The sequence below is a fragment of the Gymnoscopelus braueri genome (genome assembly GCF_963280865.1).
Source record: "Gymnoscopelus braueri genome assembly, chromosome: 9".
Taxonomy (NCBI): Eukaryota; Metazoa; Chordata; class Actinopteri; order Myctophiformes; family Myctophidae; genus Gymnoscopelus; species Gymnoscopelus braueri.
The window spans coordinates 40807569-40826360 of record NC_137610.1 but is presented as its reverse complement, the minus strand read 5'-3'; the positions used below and the strand labels follow the sequence as shown (position 1 = coordinate 40826360).

Genomic DNA, 18792 nt, shown 5'->3' with positions numbered 1-18792 from the left:
GTCACATTCAAGTAAATGTATAGAAAAGACATGCACCTTATCTTACCTTAGGAGGAGGTTGAGGAGGAGGAGCCTGTAGCTTCAGAACCAAACATAGAAACAATCAGATTTAGGAGAGAGAGAAACCCAAGAGGAAGTTGCTCCTGGCGCTGACGTGGAAGAACAGGAGGAGAGGAGGAAGAGAGAGGAAGAAGAAGATGAAGAGAAGAGGAAGAGAGAGGAAGAGGCGGAGAGGAGGAAGAGAGAGGAAGAGGAGAAACGACAAAATGAGCTGGAGGAGGAAATGAGGCGAAAGGAGGAAGAGGAGAAGCAGAAGAGACAGGAACTGGAGGAGAAGAGCCAGAGAGAGGAGGAAGAGAAGCAGAGGAAGGAAGTGGAAGAAAGGAAGAAGAAAGAAGAGGAGGAGGAAAAAGCGGAAAAGAGAGACGGAGGAGAAGAAGAAGAGAGAGGAGGAGGACCAACGGAAGAGGAGGGAGGCGGAGGAGGAGAAGAAGAAGAGAGAGGAAGAGGAGAAACGACTAAATGAGCTGGAGGAGGAAATGTGGCGAAAGGAGGAAGAGGAGAAGCAGAAGAGACAGGAACTGGAGGAGAAGAGCCAGAGAGAGGAGGAAGAGAAGCAGAGGAAGGAAGTGGAAGAAAGGAAGAAGAAAGAAGAGGAGGAGGAAAAGCTGAAAAGAGAGACGGAGGAGAAGAAGAAGAGAGAGGAAGAGGACCAACGGAAGAGGAGGGAGGCGGAGGAGGAGAAGAAGAGAGAGGAAGAGGAGAAACTACAAAATGAGCTGGAGGAGGAAATGAGGCGAAACGAGGAAAGAGGAGAAGCAGAAGAGACAGGAACTGGAGGAGAAGAGCAGAGAGAGGAGGAAGAGAAGCAGAGGAAGGAAGTGGAAGAAAGGAAGAAGAAAGAAGAAGAGGAGGAGGAGAAAAGCAGAAAGAGAGACGGAGAAGAAGAAGAGAGAGGAGGAGGACCAACGGAAGAGAAGGGAGGCGGAGGAGGAGAAGAAGAAGAGAGAGGAAGAGGAGAAACAACAAAATGAGCTGGAGGAGGAAATGAGGCGAAAGGAGGAAGAGGAGAAGCAGAAAGAGACAGGAACTGGAGGAGAAGAGCCAGAGAGAGGAGGAAGAGAAGCAGAGGAAGGAAGTGGAAGAAAGGAAGAAGAAAGAAGAAGAGGAGGAGGAAATGCGGAAAAGAGAGACGGAGGAGAAGAAGAAGAGAGAGGAGGAGGACCAACGGAAGAGGAGGGAGGCGGAGGAGGAGAAGAAGAAGAGAGAGGAAGAGGAGGAAAAGCTGAAAAGGCGAGAGATGGAGGAAAAGAAGAAGAGAGAGGAAGAGGAGGAAAAGCGAGAGATGGAGGAAAAGAAGAAGAGAGAGGAGGTATCATGTGACTGTCTGTCAGGGCTTTAAACCGGCAACCACTCCCAAATCCCGGATAACTCAAATGAAGTCATTGATTTTACGCTCCCTCTTTGAAAAGTAACACAATACAGACGTTACAATGTAACAGAAACTCATCCTGAAGATGAAATGGCTTTGGATGGGGGCAACATTTGAGTTATCCAAGCTTCGTTTTGTTCTTTTTTGTTTTTTGCACTCCCAATCCCATCATGCTTTGCATGACCTGATCTTCAAGCTAACAACGCGTCGTGATCAGTTATTGTCGGAAAGCGACACTGTGACGCGATTACCTATAAATTGAGCTTTACTATGTTGAGATGTATGCTGAGACACTTGAGGCCATGTTTGTCTTGTTGAAAAACACCTTTTTTTCTAATGGCCAGATTTTTACGCCCCCCTTTTTAATGCCCAGAAAGTTAATGCCCCCTTTTTGACAAAAATATGAATGTTCCAATCTGACAGCTTCTGAGCCAAAATGTAATAGTCATTATTACAGACTTAGAGCAAATTGACTAGTCAGTTATTATGGTTAGCCAGTGCTATTTGTTGAAAAGTGCATAATTTACTCACAATTTCACCTCAACTGTCTTACTGAACATAATCTTAATACCCCCCCCCCCCCCTTTTCAAGAGGAAAAAAAAACATTAATGTTCCCCTTTTAATGCAAAAAGGGTCTTAAAAAAAGCCCCTACTTTTGTCTTTTCCTATGAACAGGCGCCTGCAGAGGAGCCATCGAGGACATCAACTGCCAGGGCCGGGGTATGTATGTCTGATGCACTGTTACAGTTTTAAGGTTTTGAGGTTTTCATTACTTCCGCATTTTTTTTTTGTTTTGTTGGGTGTTTGATTTCAGTTTAGATTTAGTTAATTTTACGATTGTACAAGTAGTTTTAGTTTCGGTTTTAAGAAATGACAAGTTTTTATTTAGTTTTTATTTAGTTTTAGTATTATGAGGAAAGCCTAGATTTATAGAAGCAGAAAAGGGTAGGGTGAAAGAATACATGACAACAGATATGATGGCGAAACACGAAATCAAAGATGATTTTACATGCAATTCAATTTCGTTAGTTAGTTTGAGATAGTTTAGCATTTTTTGTTCATTGTTTGTATTCAGTTTTTGTTTTGTTTTCCTGTTTTGTTTTAGTCTTAGTTTTAGTTAACTGTAATAACCTAATGTGAACATTTAGGGATGACAAGTTGTTTTTAAATATGGTCACATTCAAGTAAATGTATAGAAAAGACATGCACCTTATCTTACCTTAGGAGGAGGTTGAGGAGGAGGAGCCTGTAGCTTCAGAACCAAACATAGAACAATCAGATTTAGGAGAGAGAGAAACCCAAGAGGAAGTTGCTCCTGGCACTGACACGGAAGAACAGGAGGAGAGGAGGAAGAGAGAGGAAGAAGAAGAAGAAGAAGAGAAGAGGAAGAGAGAGGAAGAGGAGAAACGACAAAATGAGCTGGAGGAGGAAATGAGGCGAAAGGAGGAAGAGGAGAAGCAGAAGAGACAGGAACTGGAGGAGAAGAGCCAGAGAGAGGAGGAAGAGAAGCAGAGGAAGGAAGTGGAAGAAAGGAAGAAGAAAGAAGAGGAGGAGGAAAAGCGGAAAAGAGAGACGGAGGAGAAGAAGAAGAGAGAGGAGGAGGACCAACGGAAGAGGAGGGAGGCGGAGGAGGAGAAGAAGAAGAGAGAGGAAGAGGAGGAAAAGCGGAAAAAGCGAGAGATGGAGGAAAAGAAGAAGAGAGAGGAGGTATCATGTGACTGTCTGTCAGGGCTTTAAACCGGCAACCACTCCCAAATCCCGGATAACTCAAATGAAGTCATTGATTTTACGCTCCCTCTTTGAAAAGTAACACAATACAGACGTTACAATGTAACAGAAACTCATCCTGAAGATTAAATGGCTTTGGATGGGGGCAACATTTGAGTTATCCAAGCTTCGTTTTGTTCTTTTTTGTTTTTTGCACTCCCAATCCCATCATGCTTTGCGGTGTGGTCACAGATCACAGTGCGGTCGCAGTGTGTTGCTTGCCACATGGATAGACGGGCTGGTCGTCCGCGACATATCACAACACTTTCACAGCACGCCGTGTCTTCAGCATCACTGTCTTACATCTGCACTACATTCACGGGCAGGCCTTTGGACGTGTTATGTATTACGGCTTCCCTTGTGGGCTTTGGCATTTTAATGTGTTTCCACTGAGAACCGCTGTTTTCATTGTTTGATTAATCTCTTTCCAATTTCCGTGTCTTCTGTGTCAAAAGGAGGAGAAACCCAAAAAGCTCGGTTTCAAGGAAAAGGTGAAATTGAAGTTACATGTCACAGAACATTCCCGGTTAATATTAAAGAACCATACAATTGTTACATGTTGGATCTTTATCACTCTTACTTAATTCCTCAAAACCATTTTTTTATATACCTTTCTCTGTTATTTAGATATAGTATATCAGCTTATTAATTCTTGTTCTTGATGACTGGTGCCTCTCAAAACAAGATCTCATACAAAACCTACCTCACTTCATCAAAATTCTATTCTGATGTTGATTCGAATTAGATCTGCTATTTGGATTCAGCACCCAGATAAGACTCTCGAGGGAGAGTTGGATGTGTTGATTCTTCATTATTATAATGGTGTAACACTAATCTATTTCCTTTGCAAGCTTGAACCAGTTAAACAGAATGGAGCTGTCCATGACAACAAACATAAGAAACCAGAGCGGACTTCAAGGTGAGGTTTGTTATACTGACCCTCATTCCAGTATGTCAAACTGATTGATTGATTGATTGATTGATCATTAAAATATAAACTATGGCCCCTCATGTCAGAGATACCCCAGATGCAGAAATCATCAAAAGGATAAAAACGCATGCAGTCATAGCTTCTAAACATATATGATTTTATTTTAAAATAAATTTCAATCACAATGCAGTGAATAATGTGAATAATATTAATCCAGGAACATTCAAGTATACAGTTCAGGTAAATTGCTGTGTTCCCACATTCCTCAATTGAACCAGGAATATATTTTTACTACAATTAGGAAAGGGGTGCATTTTGAGTGTGTGTGTCCATAACTCTTGTTCCAGCAGACCAGTTGTCCAATTGCGTCCAAACTTGACACACAAATCATAGAGCCCATTCCCATTCTCATCACTACTGCCTCAGTCTAAAGCATGTTTTTATTGTGGGAGATGAGTGAGGGGGGTAGTAAAGTAGTCATTCATGCAAACAAATGTTTGTAATAACTTTATTTTGGAAAATTAGATAACATTCTGCATTCATAACAAATTCTCTAGTGACTTCTGCTTTTCAGAAATAAAACTACATTTGCTCACTACATCTAAAAAGTATACATGATCAACAACGGATACAATCAAAGGTGACATTTTGGGGGAGGTGTCGACAGGGTCCGGGGGTACAGGAGGGCTACCATTTTAGGAAGGGGCTAAAGGCCCCGAAGGCCGGGCGCTTGTTACTAGCCATCCTATTAAGTATTGCGTCACAGCTCCTATTGACCTGTTCCTGTGTTGCTTTGCAGCCGGGAGAACGTGCACGCTTCCAAGGCGGAGGAGGCAGAGCGCCTGGAGGCGGAGCGGAAGCTGGCGGAGCTGAAGCGTCGGCGAGACAACGCAGAGACCGAGGAGCTGGAGAAGATGAAGGTGAAGCAGCAGGAAACCGAGGTGGAGGTGGGGGAGCTGAAGAAGAAGAGAGAGGAGAGGAGGAAGGTCCTGGAGGAAGAGGAGAAGCAGAAGAAGCAGGAGCTCGCTGACAAGAAGGCCAAAGAACAGGTGAAGAGTGACAAGCAGAAATGAAGGAAAGTTGTCATTTTTATCAAAAGAGGTTGTTTTCTTTTGCTCGAGCTCAAACAAACAGGAAAAGAGGTGCCTCCTTAATGCATAATGCAAATGGGTGTGACACTCAATTGGTCAGAAACACCTTCAGACAGGAGACATGCATTACAGCATAGTTTAGATGATTTACCACTCAGCCAAAAATCTTAAAATTAAATAAATAAATAATAAAAGAAAGAAGGGAAAGCTAAATTCTACAATTATTACTGCGGCTATACCCAAAAGAGGACTCAAGGGTTAAAGTGGTTACGGTTGCTTATTGGTTGGTATAGGAAGTCAAGTCAACATTTCATTGGCCAATAACTTACATTGCAATTATTACTCTTCAACGTGTAAAATTAATACAAGAACAAGAACATACTGTAGATAAAACCGGTTGTTTCTAATAGAGAGGACGTTTCAATATGGAGTCTCTCATCACTGTGTAAGAATAAGATACATTTTTTAAAGATAACTCATTTTGGAAAGAAACTCAAAACATAGCATAGCATATTATTTATCAGATGCCTAACTTGTGGAGAGTGGAGACTACAGAAGGACTGTAGACTGTAATTGTTTAGATGTCATCTATAGAAAATGTGTTTTTTTTTGTGACAGGAAGAGAGGAAGAGGATGAGGGAGGAGATAGAGAGGAGGAGGTCGGAGGCCGCGGAGAAGAAGAAACAGATGGAGGAGTCCGCGGGGGTGAAGCCCTCCTTCACAGTCAGTCCTAAAGGTTCCTCAAAGGTGAGAGTCTGAAGCCCTAGTCAGTTGGTTTCAATCTGGGGACCAGAATGCATGGATTAAAGTTCTCAGTCGCCACGACTGATTTCAGTCATTTGCATTCCATAGAATCCAGCATGTCTTCTATGGAAGCATGTTGTGCAGCCTTGAGAGCTTGTAGACAGGCTATTTATGGTTATTATTTTAAGCAACCAGCAACCAGCTGGCTACTATAGCTTGTAGACAGGCTATTTATGGTTATTTTTTTAAGCAACCAGGCTACTAGAGCTTGTAGACAGGATATTTATGGTTATTATTTTAAGCAACCAGGCTACTAGTTACTTTGTAGATTTGGATTATTATTACAAAACATACGTTAACCACTTCAGCCCTATTTAAACTTTGTGTATTTGAAAATAGCCGATCTACAATCTATGATCTATACGCGTCGCATCGTGACGCGTTGTGAGCTTATAGATCTGCTATTTTCAAAAGATTTGTATACATTTTAAACCTGTGAAATGGAACATTCTGCATAATGGGTGCTTTGACTTTTGGTACTTTAAGTATATTTTGATGCCAGTACTTTTGTTCAAGTACATTTTGAATTCTGGACTTTTACTTGTAACAGAGTATTTCTACATTGCAGTATTGATACTTTTATTTAAGTAAAGAATTCGAGTGCTTTTACGTTTTACCACCGCTGAAGACGAGTCAGTGCTGGCACTGGAGGTTTGGAACACTGATGCAATAGATGTACTGTACATACGGGACTGTTTTTTGTGGCATTCCGTTAACTGCCTAATGCTGCCAGTATTTTTGTAGTTCCTTATGCTCTGTTTACAGTAGTACAAAGCTACGGTATCTGTTTTCACCATTTTACAGTCTATTGACTGTGGACACAGCCCAGTCTGTAAAAGTAGACGACATGGCAGCCCCACGAAAATACATGTTTAAACTTGGTTCACCAACCATCGCAAGAACTGGTTTAGAATCTCCATGCAGGAAACGAGAATGTACCCCAGTAAACCCACACGTGTGTTTTTCCCAGTTTTCCTCTTTTTTATTTTTTTATTTTATTTGCTTAATCCCACTTAATCCATGTGCATCTAATATTGCCTCCATGTTATTGAAGCTTGAGAAAAGGTCAGCATGGTCTGCAGTTTAATACTCTGTGGTGGTCTGTTTTCCAACGTTCCCCATTTTATTATCTGTTTCTAATTCCTCTGGTTTGCAGGCCTTATATTCTTAGATGACAGGGATAAAAAATGAATATGATGTTGCTGGCATCTAATCTTTGTTTTAAAAATATCTGTTTTCAAATGAGGACCATGACAGGGCAATTTTCTCACTGGGGTATTTTTGGAGGAATGTTGTGGATTGTGTGTACACGTGTGAGTGTGGTTCTATGAGTACAGATGCATATCTGCCTTTCGTTCTTATGTACATGTAATTACTTATATGTATGTTCAGTGTGTGTGTGTGTGTGTGTGTGTGTGTGTGTGTGTGTGTGTGTGTGTGTGTGTGTGTGTGTGTGTGTGTGTGTGTGTGTGTGTGTGTGTGTGTGTGTGTGTGTGTGTGTGTGTCTGTTACATCCAGTGAAAGTGTATATCAGAAGCATAATGAATTCTAAACAGAAAGTCTGGTTTTACAACCCACATCCTACATGTATGGGCTGACATGTCTGTGCTTATCCTGGCTCCCCGACAACCCAAACCTTCAGCAACCAAAGGCGTTCATTTACCAGGCGGGGAACCGACTGGTTCTAAGCCTACGGGTCTGAACCTACTGGTCTGAACCTACCGGGTCTGCAGAACCTACCGGGTCTGCAGAACCTACCGGGTCTGCCACTCTTAGGTGCCGTGTCCACTGAGGCTTTTTTCCCCCCGGCTGAAAACGTCAAGGCGCTCGCTTAAAATTGCTTCCGAACGCCGAGTTGAAAATATTTTAGCTCTCAGCAAGCAGAGAAAAACGCATGGGCGAGCGCAAGGTAAATTATATATAATTTATATTATTAATATAATTATATATTATATATTATAAACAATTAAAAACATGCACTGTGCTCAGGAAAAAAAAACGTCTTGATGGACACGGGGCCTGAGTCTTAACTGGGAGACAGAAAGTGGAGAGCTGTTGTTTATTTCCGTTTTTTTTACGTGAGTTGTGCTTGTGAATGACATGTTGATATTACATCTTTAAACTATGCTGTTTTGTACAGATCGGAGAGAAGGCAGAATTTTTGAACAAGTCAGCCCAAAAAAGGTGAGCTACTGTATAAAGCCATTTTGTAGCTTCATGTTCCATCTCAACTCAGCTGAAGTACAGTGATACGCCCTTATGATGATTATGATTTAACACAAGCATACGGAGTCACTGAGTGTCAAGTGTCAAGAGTGTGCATGAGCGAACTTTACCAAGACACTGAAATGTTTCAAATAAAAAGATAGGCCCTCATTTCACTTATGCCTTATCATAAGTCATACAATGGTGTCAAAAATTGCAGATTTGTGAGCTTGTAATTTTTTCTTTTCTTTTTTCTTTGCTTACGACTCAGTATAAATCAGGCTTTAACCATACTAAAGTCCACTTTGTTGCTCATCTCATCTACATAGTGGCACAGTCAGAACGTCCCACACCCCGATTGTCTCCAAGATAGGCAACAGACTGGAACAATACACTTCTGCCTTACAGGTGAGACACACCTGTTCATCTACAGCAGTGGTTCTCAAAAGTGGGGTCCGGGGACCCCCAGGGGTCTTTGAGGGGGATCCAGGAGGTCCCCAGTAAAATGTGTCAATGTAGAATAAAAAATCTGTTTAGTACTTTAAATTTGGAATATAAAATAAAAACATTTTAACAACACAAATCTTGCATGGGCACAACATATTTTCAGATGGGGGTCCGTGACCAAATACATACAGTATTAATTTGGGGGTCTTTGACGTGAAAAAGTTTGAGAACCACTGACGTACAGCAGTGGTTCCCAAACTTTTTAGACCCAAACTAGTGACAATAGCAGATGTACAAGCTCACAACGTGTCGCGATTCGACACGTTGTGAGCTTGTAGATCAGCTGGTTTCACTACTTCTTAAAAGCTTTGTTTTTGTAATTTATGGAATTTCTTAGATTTATGAATTTGTTAATTAAATTCTTTTGAAAAAATATTAGATTTTGTTTTTCATTTCTGAACAATGCTTGAAAATATTTTAAAATAATAATAATAAAAAGCTAAATGTAGGAGACAGACGAAGAATAAAGGGATATTTACTCACAACCCATAAAAATGTGTCCGCGACCCACAAATGGGTCCCGACCCAGTGTTTGGGAACCACTGATCTAGGCTACAATCCTCATCCGGTGGTCCCTAACGACACACATGTACTGTAGTGCTGTACAGTAGCAGCATCAATGCAGAATAATACATGTTTCTTACTGTCTTTTCACAAAGTGTCAATGTATTTCTGCAGGGAAACAAAGATGTCAAATCCCCCAAGTCTGCTGTGGCAGACATTCCTACAGGAGGAACACGTAGCATTAAAAGCATGTGGGAGAAGGGCAACGTCGGCAGCTCCTCTGATAGCCCTGCTCCCTCTAATAAGGTAAGGGAATGACAAGACAGATAGACAGACAGAGTGAGAGAGAGACATAGACAGAGAGAGAGAGCGAGAGAGAAAGATACCTTTGACCACAAAAATGCTTTAGTGTTTTTGCAGATAATTATTTTTATTAATGATATATTTTTGGGCTTTTTCTGCCTTTATTGATAGTTGTAAGTGGAAATGGACAGGAAACAGGGGGAGAGAGATGGGGAGAGACATGCAGTTAAGATCGTAGGGAACGGGACTCAAACCCCCGATGCACTGTCAGGCTACATTGGAGCCTAGGTGCCCGGACCGCCGCTAGGCCAGCGCTCCGGGCCAAGTTTTTGCAGATCTACAAGCTCACAACACATTGCGATCCGAAGCACTGTGAGCTTGTAGGTCGGCAATTTTCAACGACAGGCTTAAGGTGTTAGATACATTTGTTTAAAAAGATACTACTGTAAGTAAGTACTGTAGCTCTATATGAATGACCGCTGACCATGTCTCTCCCAGGATGCCGCTGGGATCAAAGTTGGCGTGGCTGGACGGGTCAACAGCTGGATGGCCAAGCCTGCGGAGGACAAGACACCAGCGCCGGCCCCAGAACCTGAACCAGTTAAACCAGCAGCAGTAAGTCCTAATCAAATGGCCCCTATACTCCCCACTCATAGGCGTTACTTTCACATTACTGGAGGCACTTCTTGGTACAACAAATAGCGAATAAAAACAATCTACTCACAAACTCACGACACATCGTGATGTGATGCACTGTGGATCATTGTAGATCGGCACATTTTGCAAATATTTGATTAAAATTGCTTTCTTATCTTTTCTATTATGAACCAATGGTTAACATGCATTTTAATTAAATTATTAAATTGAGATATTATCAAACATAAATATCAAACATATCAGACAGTGTACATTTCCCAAAAGGAAACGCCATGTATTTAATTGAGTCTGGCCAGAAACATGGATAAAACCAGCCATAAAAATAAATGACGAATGAGGGGATATCAAAAGCAGAGGCATGGATCCCCCCGCCCCCAGCAAATCGAACCCTGACTGTAGTTACTCACACAACAGTGTCGTATCCTCTGATATTCTACACATGCTATCGTGTGCATCACTGTACACATCAACAACTTCACTGTTGTGCTTGTCCCATACACTTGACATAAGTTTAGTGACACCACATGGACAATTCCCTACCCAGCATTTGAGAAAAACGATTATTATCCATCTGTCAAATGTTGGGCAAAGCCTCTCATTGTGTGTAACTCTATACAGTGCCTGCTTTGAAAAAATGTTTTGAATGAATGTATTAGGCTACTTTCTTTTTTAACCACTTAAACCCTATACATAGCTCCTGGCCAGGGTTCTTCTACTGTAGGTCCGCTTCTTTTTTCCCTCAGCACCAAATCTCTTCCCCCCGAAGAAAGCAGAACTTCACTTCAAGCTCACAACGCGTCACAATGCGGCGCTTTTGAGCTTGTAGATCTATTTTCACCGAACCTTCGCTCCAGAATAGAGACGCTAGGGTCCTTAATGCTACGCTGCTGGAAATAATCTGATAAAACTATCTTGTTACCTACCGTTCAGTCCAACCGATAAACAGTACACACAGTGTTTCTCATGCCAGGTGGCTGAAGGCCAACATATCACCTTGCACTTACTTCTGTTTCGGCACCCTTCTATGGACACAATAACTCACATTGACCTCGGCAGTTATTTTAAGATTAACTTACACCTCATTCTTTAAATTCACTGTATAGTCAAGTAGTCAAAACAGGACTGTCATTGTTGTTAAGCCTGTTTGACTGTCTCCTGTGTGCAAAAAAGACTTTGCAGTCGTTGGGACTCCACGTCTGGCCAAACAGTCTCTCTGTCTATATTTGACGATCAGGGCACCACTTCCTTTTGAGGAATCCTTCAGTCAAGGGCAAACAGTCACATCGCTTCATTTTGAAACGACTTCACCATTTATACAAGAAACTAAGCCATGTGAGTTGTTTCATTGCCTGGCAATGTAATGTAGTGTAGTAATGTAGTCATGGCTTAATACCATCATAATCCATCATCATCATTTCTAAGGATTGGACGAAGGAGGCCATAGTTCTGTGGTAGACATTGTGTCGTGTTCTTTATTGGGCACTGCTTATGTACTGTTATACAGAGGACACACGTGACTACACTCTGTCTGCATGTGTAGGGGCATTGCTGACTGACGTGTTGCATTATTCGTACTTGAAAGTTACGAGGGAGATATCTTTAGTGTCGTATGCCCAGAGGAATTGTCATAACCTTGAGTTTACTTGTGTTGCAACACTTCCACCCCATGGGAAGAAGTTGTACAGCAGTCTACTTGGACTTACACTTAGGACAATTACTATTACAATTTGGGCATTTAGCAGACGCTTTTATCCAGAGTGACTTACAAGTGCTAGATCAGAGTAAATGGCCTAGTCACTAAACGGCAGGGTAAATGGCCACATAAGTAAACAATTTAGTGCTTCAAAGAAACTAGGATACTTTATGTGACTGAACCACTGTGTTTCTGTTAACATTGTGTTTACTGTCATGTGTTATTCTCTTCTACTTTGCTAGCTTTTCAGCTTTCTCTTTCTTCAGCTTCGCTTCCTTTCGGACTTTTCTGTCCTCTCGCTTCCTTACTGCTCACATTGGAAAAGGTACTGAAACCGTATGTTTACTAAAGTATAGAATACACTGTCAAATCTGGAGTGTTGATTCAACTCTGAGAATTACAGACCTGCATGGGTTCATTTGGTTCCCCACTATCAATCATTTAGCTGGGGACCCCCCTGGAACCCCCCAAGGACCCCTGCGGGGGTCCCCTAGCTCCATGTTGAGAACAACTGCAAAAAGCTATTTTGCTAAAAGATGATAGATTAATAATCAGAAGAAAATCTAAGAAATATTAGAGTTTATCAGGCTTTGCCTGATGAAATAAAAAACTGTAATGGGGATTGATATTAATCGTATCAGATGAGAATATTTGGATTTCAGGGTTGAAGTAAGCCTACATATAATTTTTTGTGGTTCATCATCACAGGAAGTGAAACCCAGCGATGCTGGCAACAAGCGTGGCCCCTGGGAGACAAAGAAGACCTCCACACCTGCTAAGGTACAAAGAGCAAGCTGAACACAACCTGCAGAGTAACAATTTCCATCTTGTTGAACTTTAAAGGGACATGCTTGTTTGTTTTATTCAGTCTACCTAAAGGTGTGACTTCAGAGGTAACTGTTTTGTAATGGCAGTGATTCTCAACCTTTTGAATTTAAAGGACCCTCAGTTTGATATGCATTTATAGGCCCATTTGATACGATTTATATCTCTGGGAGCCCAATCTACTCTGTAAAATCCTGAGTGTTAAATATAACTTCGACTTAAGGGTCCATTTTGTCCAATTTGTGTACACAGTCGGAGTTACAGACCCGGAAAAGTCCATTTGGTTCCTAACCATGTGTCATTTAGCTGGAGACCCGCTGGAACCCTCCACAGGACTTCAGGGGGTCCCTAGACCCCATGTTGAGAACCACTGTCTTAGCGCAATGCACGTTCCACTCAGCACGCGATGTGTGATCGCTGTGGTGATTACACAGGTTCCATGAACCCTACAACCTATCACCGTGAAGTGTTGTGACTGCATCATGCCGTATTATGCATATTTGTAAATGCAACATACTGTATGTGTATGGCTATGATTATTTGCCAATAGGGCCTCAAGGAAATTTAATTGCATTCTGGGATCTGGAGTTCTGTGGAAACATCTCTGATGTGGTTTCTCAACTGGACCACGGACGGATCTTTCCTTGTCATGCTTGGCGGTGATCTATGCGATGTTAGGGGATAAGTTGGCTGCACGGCGCGGCAGTTTGGCACGGATAACTGCGTTATAGAAACAATATAACGGTCAGAAATACCATATAGTTCATGTGGTTATGCTTTGATACAATACTGCACCTCGTGCAATTTTAAAGATCGAAGTCCTCCAGAAAACTGTTTGACATGCAATTTTCACCCAATACTCAACGTGTGTGTAGCTCTGTGTGTTCATGTATTTTAAGTTTGCGTGGGATGGCTTACATCTGGTGAGAATTTTGCAGAATGCATCTGTCTTTAGGGAAATAAGAAGTGGCTTTCTTGTGGATTGCTTGTCTATAGTATGATCTCACCCTGCACTGCGCAATCCTGAGTGTAAATTTAAATGAACACTGAGAATTTTACAGTGCACCCCACCTGAACCCACTCACGGCACTTTACACAGTAAAATGCCATGTGTTAATTTAACTAGGAGGGTGTAAAAATGGACCCATATGGTCATCGTTACACCCTCAGACTTAGATTTGCACCACAGATTTGACTGTGTACTGAATCTAATGATAGTCTTTTGGACAGCTCCAAAACTGGATTACATTAATCCTTAAGAAGGTGCAGTGAATAGCGTTTCTACGGTCAGCTCTAAAGAAATGAACTTCCTCCTCCTTTCCAATGTGTTTACAGGTGCCCGTTGGAGGAAGGAGCAAGTTTGGCGCAAAATAATGGTAAGTAGAAAGTGTATGTGCTGCACATCAAACCAGGACCCGATTAGACCTAAAAATAGCAGGTGTCAGGAGAAAGAGAGGGTGTCCTTTAGGTTAGACTGAGTGAAGGAGTGAGCCATGACAACCATTTTATAGCCCCCCAGTGGGCAGCCATTACTGCTATGCCCCTACCAAACCCACCCTAGCTGTTCACCATAAATCAAACGTTCCTCTTCAACATTTTGACACCGGTCAGTTCCATGGTGTTTAGGACTAACGTCACCGTGACCTTGTTTCCCAGTTTAAAGAACGTTCCGGTCTTAGTGGGATGGCGATCATAGTTCACCCCATGCCACCTGCATCCGTCCAATGCCACATAGCGTCGTTCCACACTGCAGCTGCTTGATTGTCACATTACGGCGGTCTGCTGGGGAGGATTACTAACTCTTTAAGCAGCAAAGTAGCCTCAATCGCCAGGCTTATTCACTCAGTACTAATGATCAAGTCTTACAAAGCTTTACCACTTAAAAAATTGACAAAAAACAACTTAAAGCAAATTACATTGCTGCTATGCTCAGGCACCTTAGTTTAGTTTTTTTAGTTTTTTTATTATCTCAGGTAATTTGTAAATATGTAGATAACTTGTCTGGCCTTCTGTTGCTCTCTTGTTTTTGATCTCCTTCCCACCTGCCCCCCACCCTCTTCTTCTCCCCCCCCCACCTCTTCTTTCTATGGAACGTTGCGATGGGAACGATGTACAAAAAAGAATTTCACCCACTTTTTTACCTTGTAAACCTGTGATGTGACAATAAAACTGATTCTGATTCTGATTCTGAAAAGCTGTTATAGGAGAGTTTGCCTACTAAGAAAAGTTGCAGTAGTAATGACGATAAACAACATTAAGTAATAATTGAGGTTGTTGCCACTACTACTGTGGCGCTGAGATCAATACATCTCTTCCTTACTTTATCCTTAAGCGGCTTACCCTAAATGCCAATTTAAAAGTAGTCCTTCTTATGCACTTTAACGCCCCCCGCCCCCCCCCCCCCCCACTGGTTGTGCCAGAGCTAGAACAATACAAATGGAAAAGTGTTTGTCAGGTTTTAGTTTCAGCCCTAAATAGTGTTCCTCATTTGTAACCTCCCCAATTCTTGATCAGAAATAGACTCCTGAAGAATGAAGTGAAGGGCAAATGACAATGTTACGGCTTCCAAACACTCAGAGCAGAGTCGTGGCCTCTACTGCAGTTATGTGTCAACAGACGCAGCACTGGGATTGATCTACAGCGAGTCACACGCACATGTCATAGACACACACACACACACACACACACACACACACACACACACACACACACACACACAGTCCTCACAATGTCTACTTCTCAAATTCTACTACATTTGGCCCTCACAAGTATACTAATACCAGTATACACACACACACACACACACACACACACACACACACACACACACACACACACACACACACACACACACACACACACGCACGCACGCACGCACGCACGCACGCACGCACACACACACACACACACACACACACACACACACACACACACACACACGCACGCACGCACGCACGCACGCACGCACACACACACACACACACACACACACACACACACACACACACACACACACACACACACACACACACACACACACACACACACAGTACGTAATAAGATTTACCTTTTGGTTAACAACCGGGAGGTTAAAAAGGCTCTACTGCCACCTCATAAAGTTTAATGGGCTATGCATGGTCAAATGTATGCATGGCAATACTAACTGGTTCATTGAAAGGGAAATTCATCATTTCTCTCTCTCTCTATCTCTCTCTCTGTCTCTCTCTCTTTCACCATCTCTTTCTCAGCAGGTGTGATACCTTAGCCATCGGGATCCCACTTTGAAGGCCCAACCAAACCAAATATGAAAATCTAAACATTTTGATTATCCTATAAAGGTTCTCACCAATATTGAGACCAGACGGACCAGGAGAACAACTTTTGTGCTTCAAAAGTCTACAAATTCAATTTGTTAAAGTCGCTTTGGGCGTGGCCCTTTTAAATTAGTTTTGTGTGTAATAGGAATGTTCATTGTTTTCATTGTTAACAATATAAACCTATAATGATGTCTTCCCATTGCACCTGATCTTGATTTCTTAAAAGAAGTCATTCATTCAATTTCATAGAAAGGGTTTCCCATGCCAGTAATTTACCTTTTCGGCCACTGTTGAAATATCAAATATTACATGAATAAAGGTTAAGAGTATGATGGCGCAGCCATCCATTAAAACACTACGTATATTAGTTACCTATTATAACATGTTTTCAAAACTAAAATAGGAATTGTTGCAGTCTTAATTAATTCTAGTTGTTGTTGTGTTGTGTTGTGTGCTTTCTTTCTGGCTATGCAATACCTACAGTATTTCAGGATAGATTTATATAATTCATTCATTAACAGGATTTGATGATGTCACGTGGCTCATCCTGAGTAATATGCAACTACTCGGCTCTCAGTTTTATATTCCATATACCATCACAGCTTGTTCTGATTATATTAACCATGCTTTTATTCAATGTGATATCCGAGCAGGCTGTATTTGCTGTGTCATGGCTAGCATTTTTGTTTGTGACAGTACAGTATATTACCAGTGAACTGAATGTGGTTTGACTTCCCTGTACATACTTGACTTTGTATTTGTTTTGCTAAAGAGCGACGCTTCATAGATGACAGAGACCACGGGTAGAACATAATGTCATTGGCACATTCAGCACAGGACTGCAGCCAGAAGGAATACCACAGTTTGCAAGCAGTTGTCTTTGTGTGCAACATGGGGGATGTCGCCTTTTCGATATGTGCAAATTTAATATTGGAATTGTTTTTTTTTACACAGTCTGTTTGTACACGTGTATGTACTATAATATCTGTTAACCACATGAACCCTAGTGTCTCTATTCTGGGGGAAATATTCAGCGAAAATAGCTGATGCAAGTTCACAACGCATCGCATTGTGGCAGGAACAAAGGAGGGGACTGGTCAACAAAGTATATAGGGTTTCAGTGGTTAACACAGTGACATAAAACAAATGCTTAATTTGTACATGACCAAATTCTACCAAATTTGGTCTGTTCTACCAAAAAGGAACTGTCATTCCAGCTTCTTGTTTACAATTGTCTCTTTGCAATCCCATTTGCATTGCAGCAGGAGGGATGGTTGATGGGACGAGGAAAATGTTCACCCTACTGTACCAAAGCCTGTATTGAACACATACTGTACTCTGGTGTTTCAGAGGAATGCCTTATTGATCTCTATGTGCTTGAAATCTGCCATAATGCATATTGTGGGTCTTTCAGATGAACTGTTGTAATGAACTGCTTTATTTTAAGGTATGAACTTCTACTTTGTACTTGCTTCAGCAATAAAAGAGTGGAAGCCATGTCATTCGCCTTGGTTTTATTTTTGGTGACTGACAGGAGAGGCTTTTATTACCCTGCTTAACCAGTGATTAAATCATCTGGTGCTGAAATTCTGTATACCTTGATGATGAAAGCTGGGAATGGATGCCTGACATTTTTCCCGGGAAAGGGTTATGGTTAGTGTGTACATACATCAATGTATGAGTGTCTCTGCATGCATGTACACTACATGTAGCATATACACAACTCGTCGTTTAAATTTTTTACATTTTTGTATGTATATAAAAAATAATACAATTAATACATGAGAGGCAAGTTGGGGCTAGTTTAATTATATGTGTAAATATGTATAAATGTGTATGTACACCCAAGCACACATATACTGCAGACCTGTTCACACTGTTCTTTTGCAATGTTTGTGAATCTAGCCAACAGGGGAAAAAACTCGGGGGACCCAAATTGTTCCTTAGCAACACAATGCCACTGACAAGGTCTTTACATGATGTATTTGTGATGGAACTTTATTGTACACTTTTCTAACAATAGACAATGTCTCTCCCATGCTGCTCAGCCATAGGACAGTGTCAGTCATATGACTATGAAGGGTTGGACTATGTACAGTATCCTCAATCCTCAAAGCTGAACTTGTTGGAATTGTGAACCTGAAGGAATTGGAGTGTGTCTCCTGTTGTCCCTCTCTCTCTCTCTCTGTCTGTGTCACAGGTAAGGATTCTCTTATGTAACTATAGTGACATTCCTTTGATGTGCCGCATTTCTGGAAATATAGCATCATTTAGAAATGATTGCAAACGAGTGCATGGTTTGTAAAAAGAAACAAAAAGAAAGAAAACTGGAATGCTGTATTTTTGGTTTGACTGCAGACTCATTGCAGATTTAGAGAGTTATTATAAGCTTTAGTTCCACAGACCTTATACATTCCTGAATTCTGTGTATTGTCATTGTATGTCTATTGTCTATGGCAAAAGTATCAACATATAAATAGTCATCTTTTCTCAAAACATCGCCCAGTAAAAGTGGTTGTCACCGCTCTCACAAATCATGAGGCAACATGAATCAAGGAACATAAATTTGGGTCAGCCTGTCAGTCACTCAGAGTAACAGCCTCTCTGAGTAGACAGGTGTAGACAGAGTTTGAGTCATTAGCATGACTGACATTCAAACAGACTCTGTCTGTCCGTTTGTTTATCTGTTTGTTTATCTGTTTGTCTGTCTGTCTGTCTATCTATCTATCTGTCTGTCTGTCTGTCTGTCTGTCTG

At 41.5% G+C, this 18792-nt stretch overlaps 1 protein-coding gene across 7 annotated transcripts in view; it reads left to right on the top strand.

The window, feature by feature from the left end:
• cald1b (caldesmon 1b) overlaps window positions 1-17534 on the top strand; it is a 50065-nt gene extending 32531 nt beyond the window's left edge. For 3 of the 7 annotated variants that reach the window (XM_080438817.1, XM_080438820.1, XM_080438816.1), the window contains 13 exons: window positions 2109-2153; window positions 2658-3140; window positions 3656-3691; window positions 4052-4119; window positions 4931-5180; window positions 5841-5969; window positions 8167-8210; window positions 8561-8639; window positions 9417-9548; window positions 10044-10160; window positions 12604-12675; window positions 14056-14096; window positions 15969-17534. In XM_080438817.1, the coding sequence (XP_080294943.1) occupies window positions 2109-2153; window positions 2658-3140; window positions 3656-3691; window positions 4052-4119; window positions 4931-5180; window positions 5841-5969; window positions 8167-8210; window positions 8561-8639; window positions 9417-9548; window positions 10044-10160; window positions 12604-12675; window positions 14056-14094 (1494 nt within the window). In that variant the 3' untranslated portion in view covers window positions 14095-14096; window positions 15969-17534. Of the gene's footprint in view, window positions 1-2108; window positions 2154-2657; window positions 3141-3655; window positions 3692-4051; window positions 4120-4930; window positions 5181-5840; window positions 5970-8166; window positions 8211-8558; window positions 8640-9416; window positions 9549-10043; window positions 10161-12603; window positions 12676-14055; window positions 14097-15968 lie in introns of those variants that run through there. The other 4 variants (XM_080438819.1, XM_080438818.1, XM_080438821.1 and 1 more) reach the window with 4 other exon arrangements.
• The last annotated feature ends 1258 nt before the right edge of the window (window positions 17535-18792 follow it).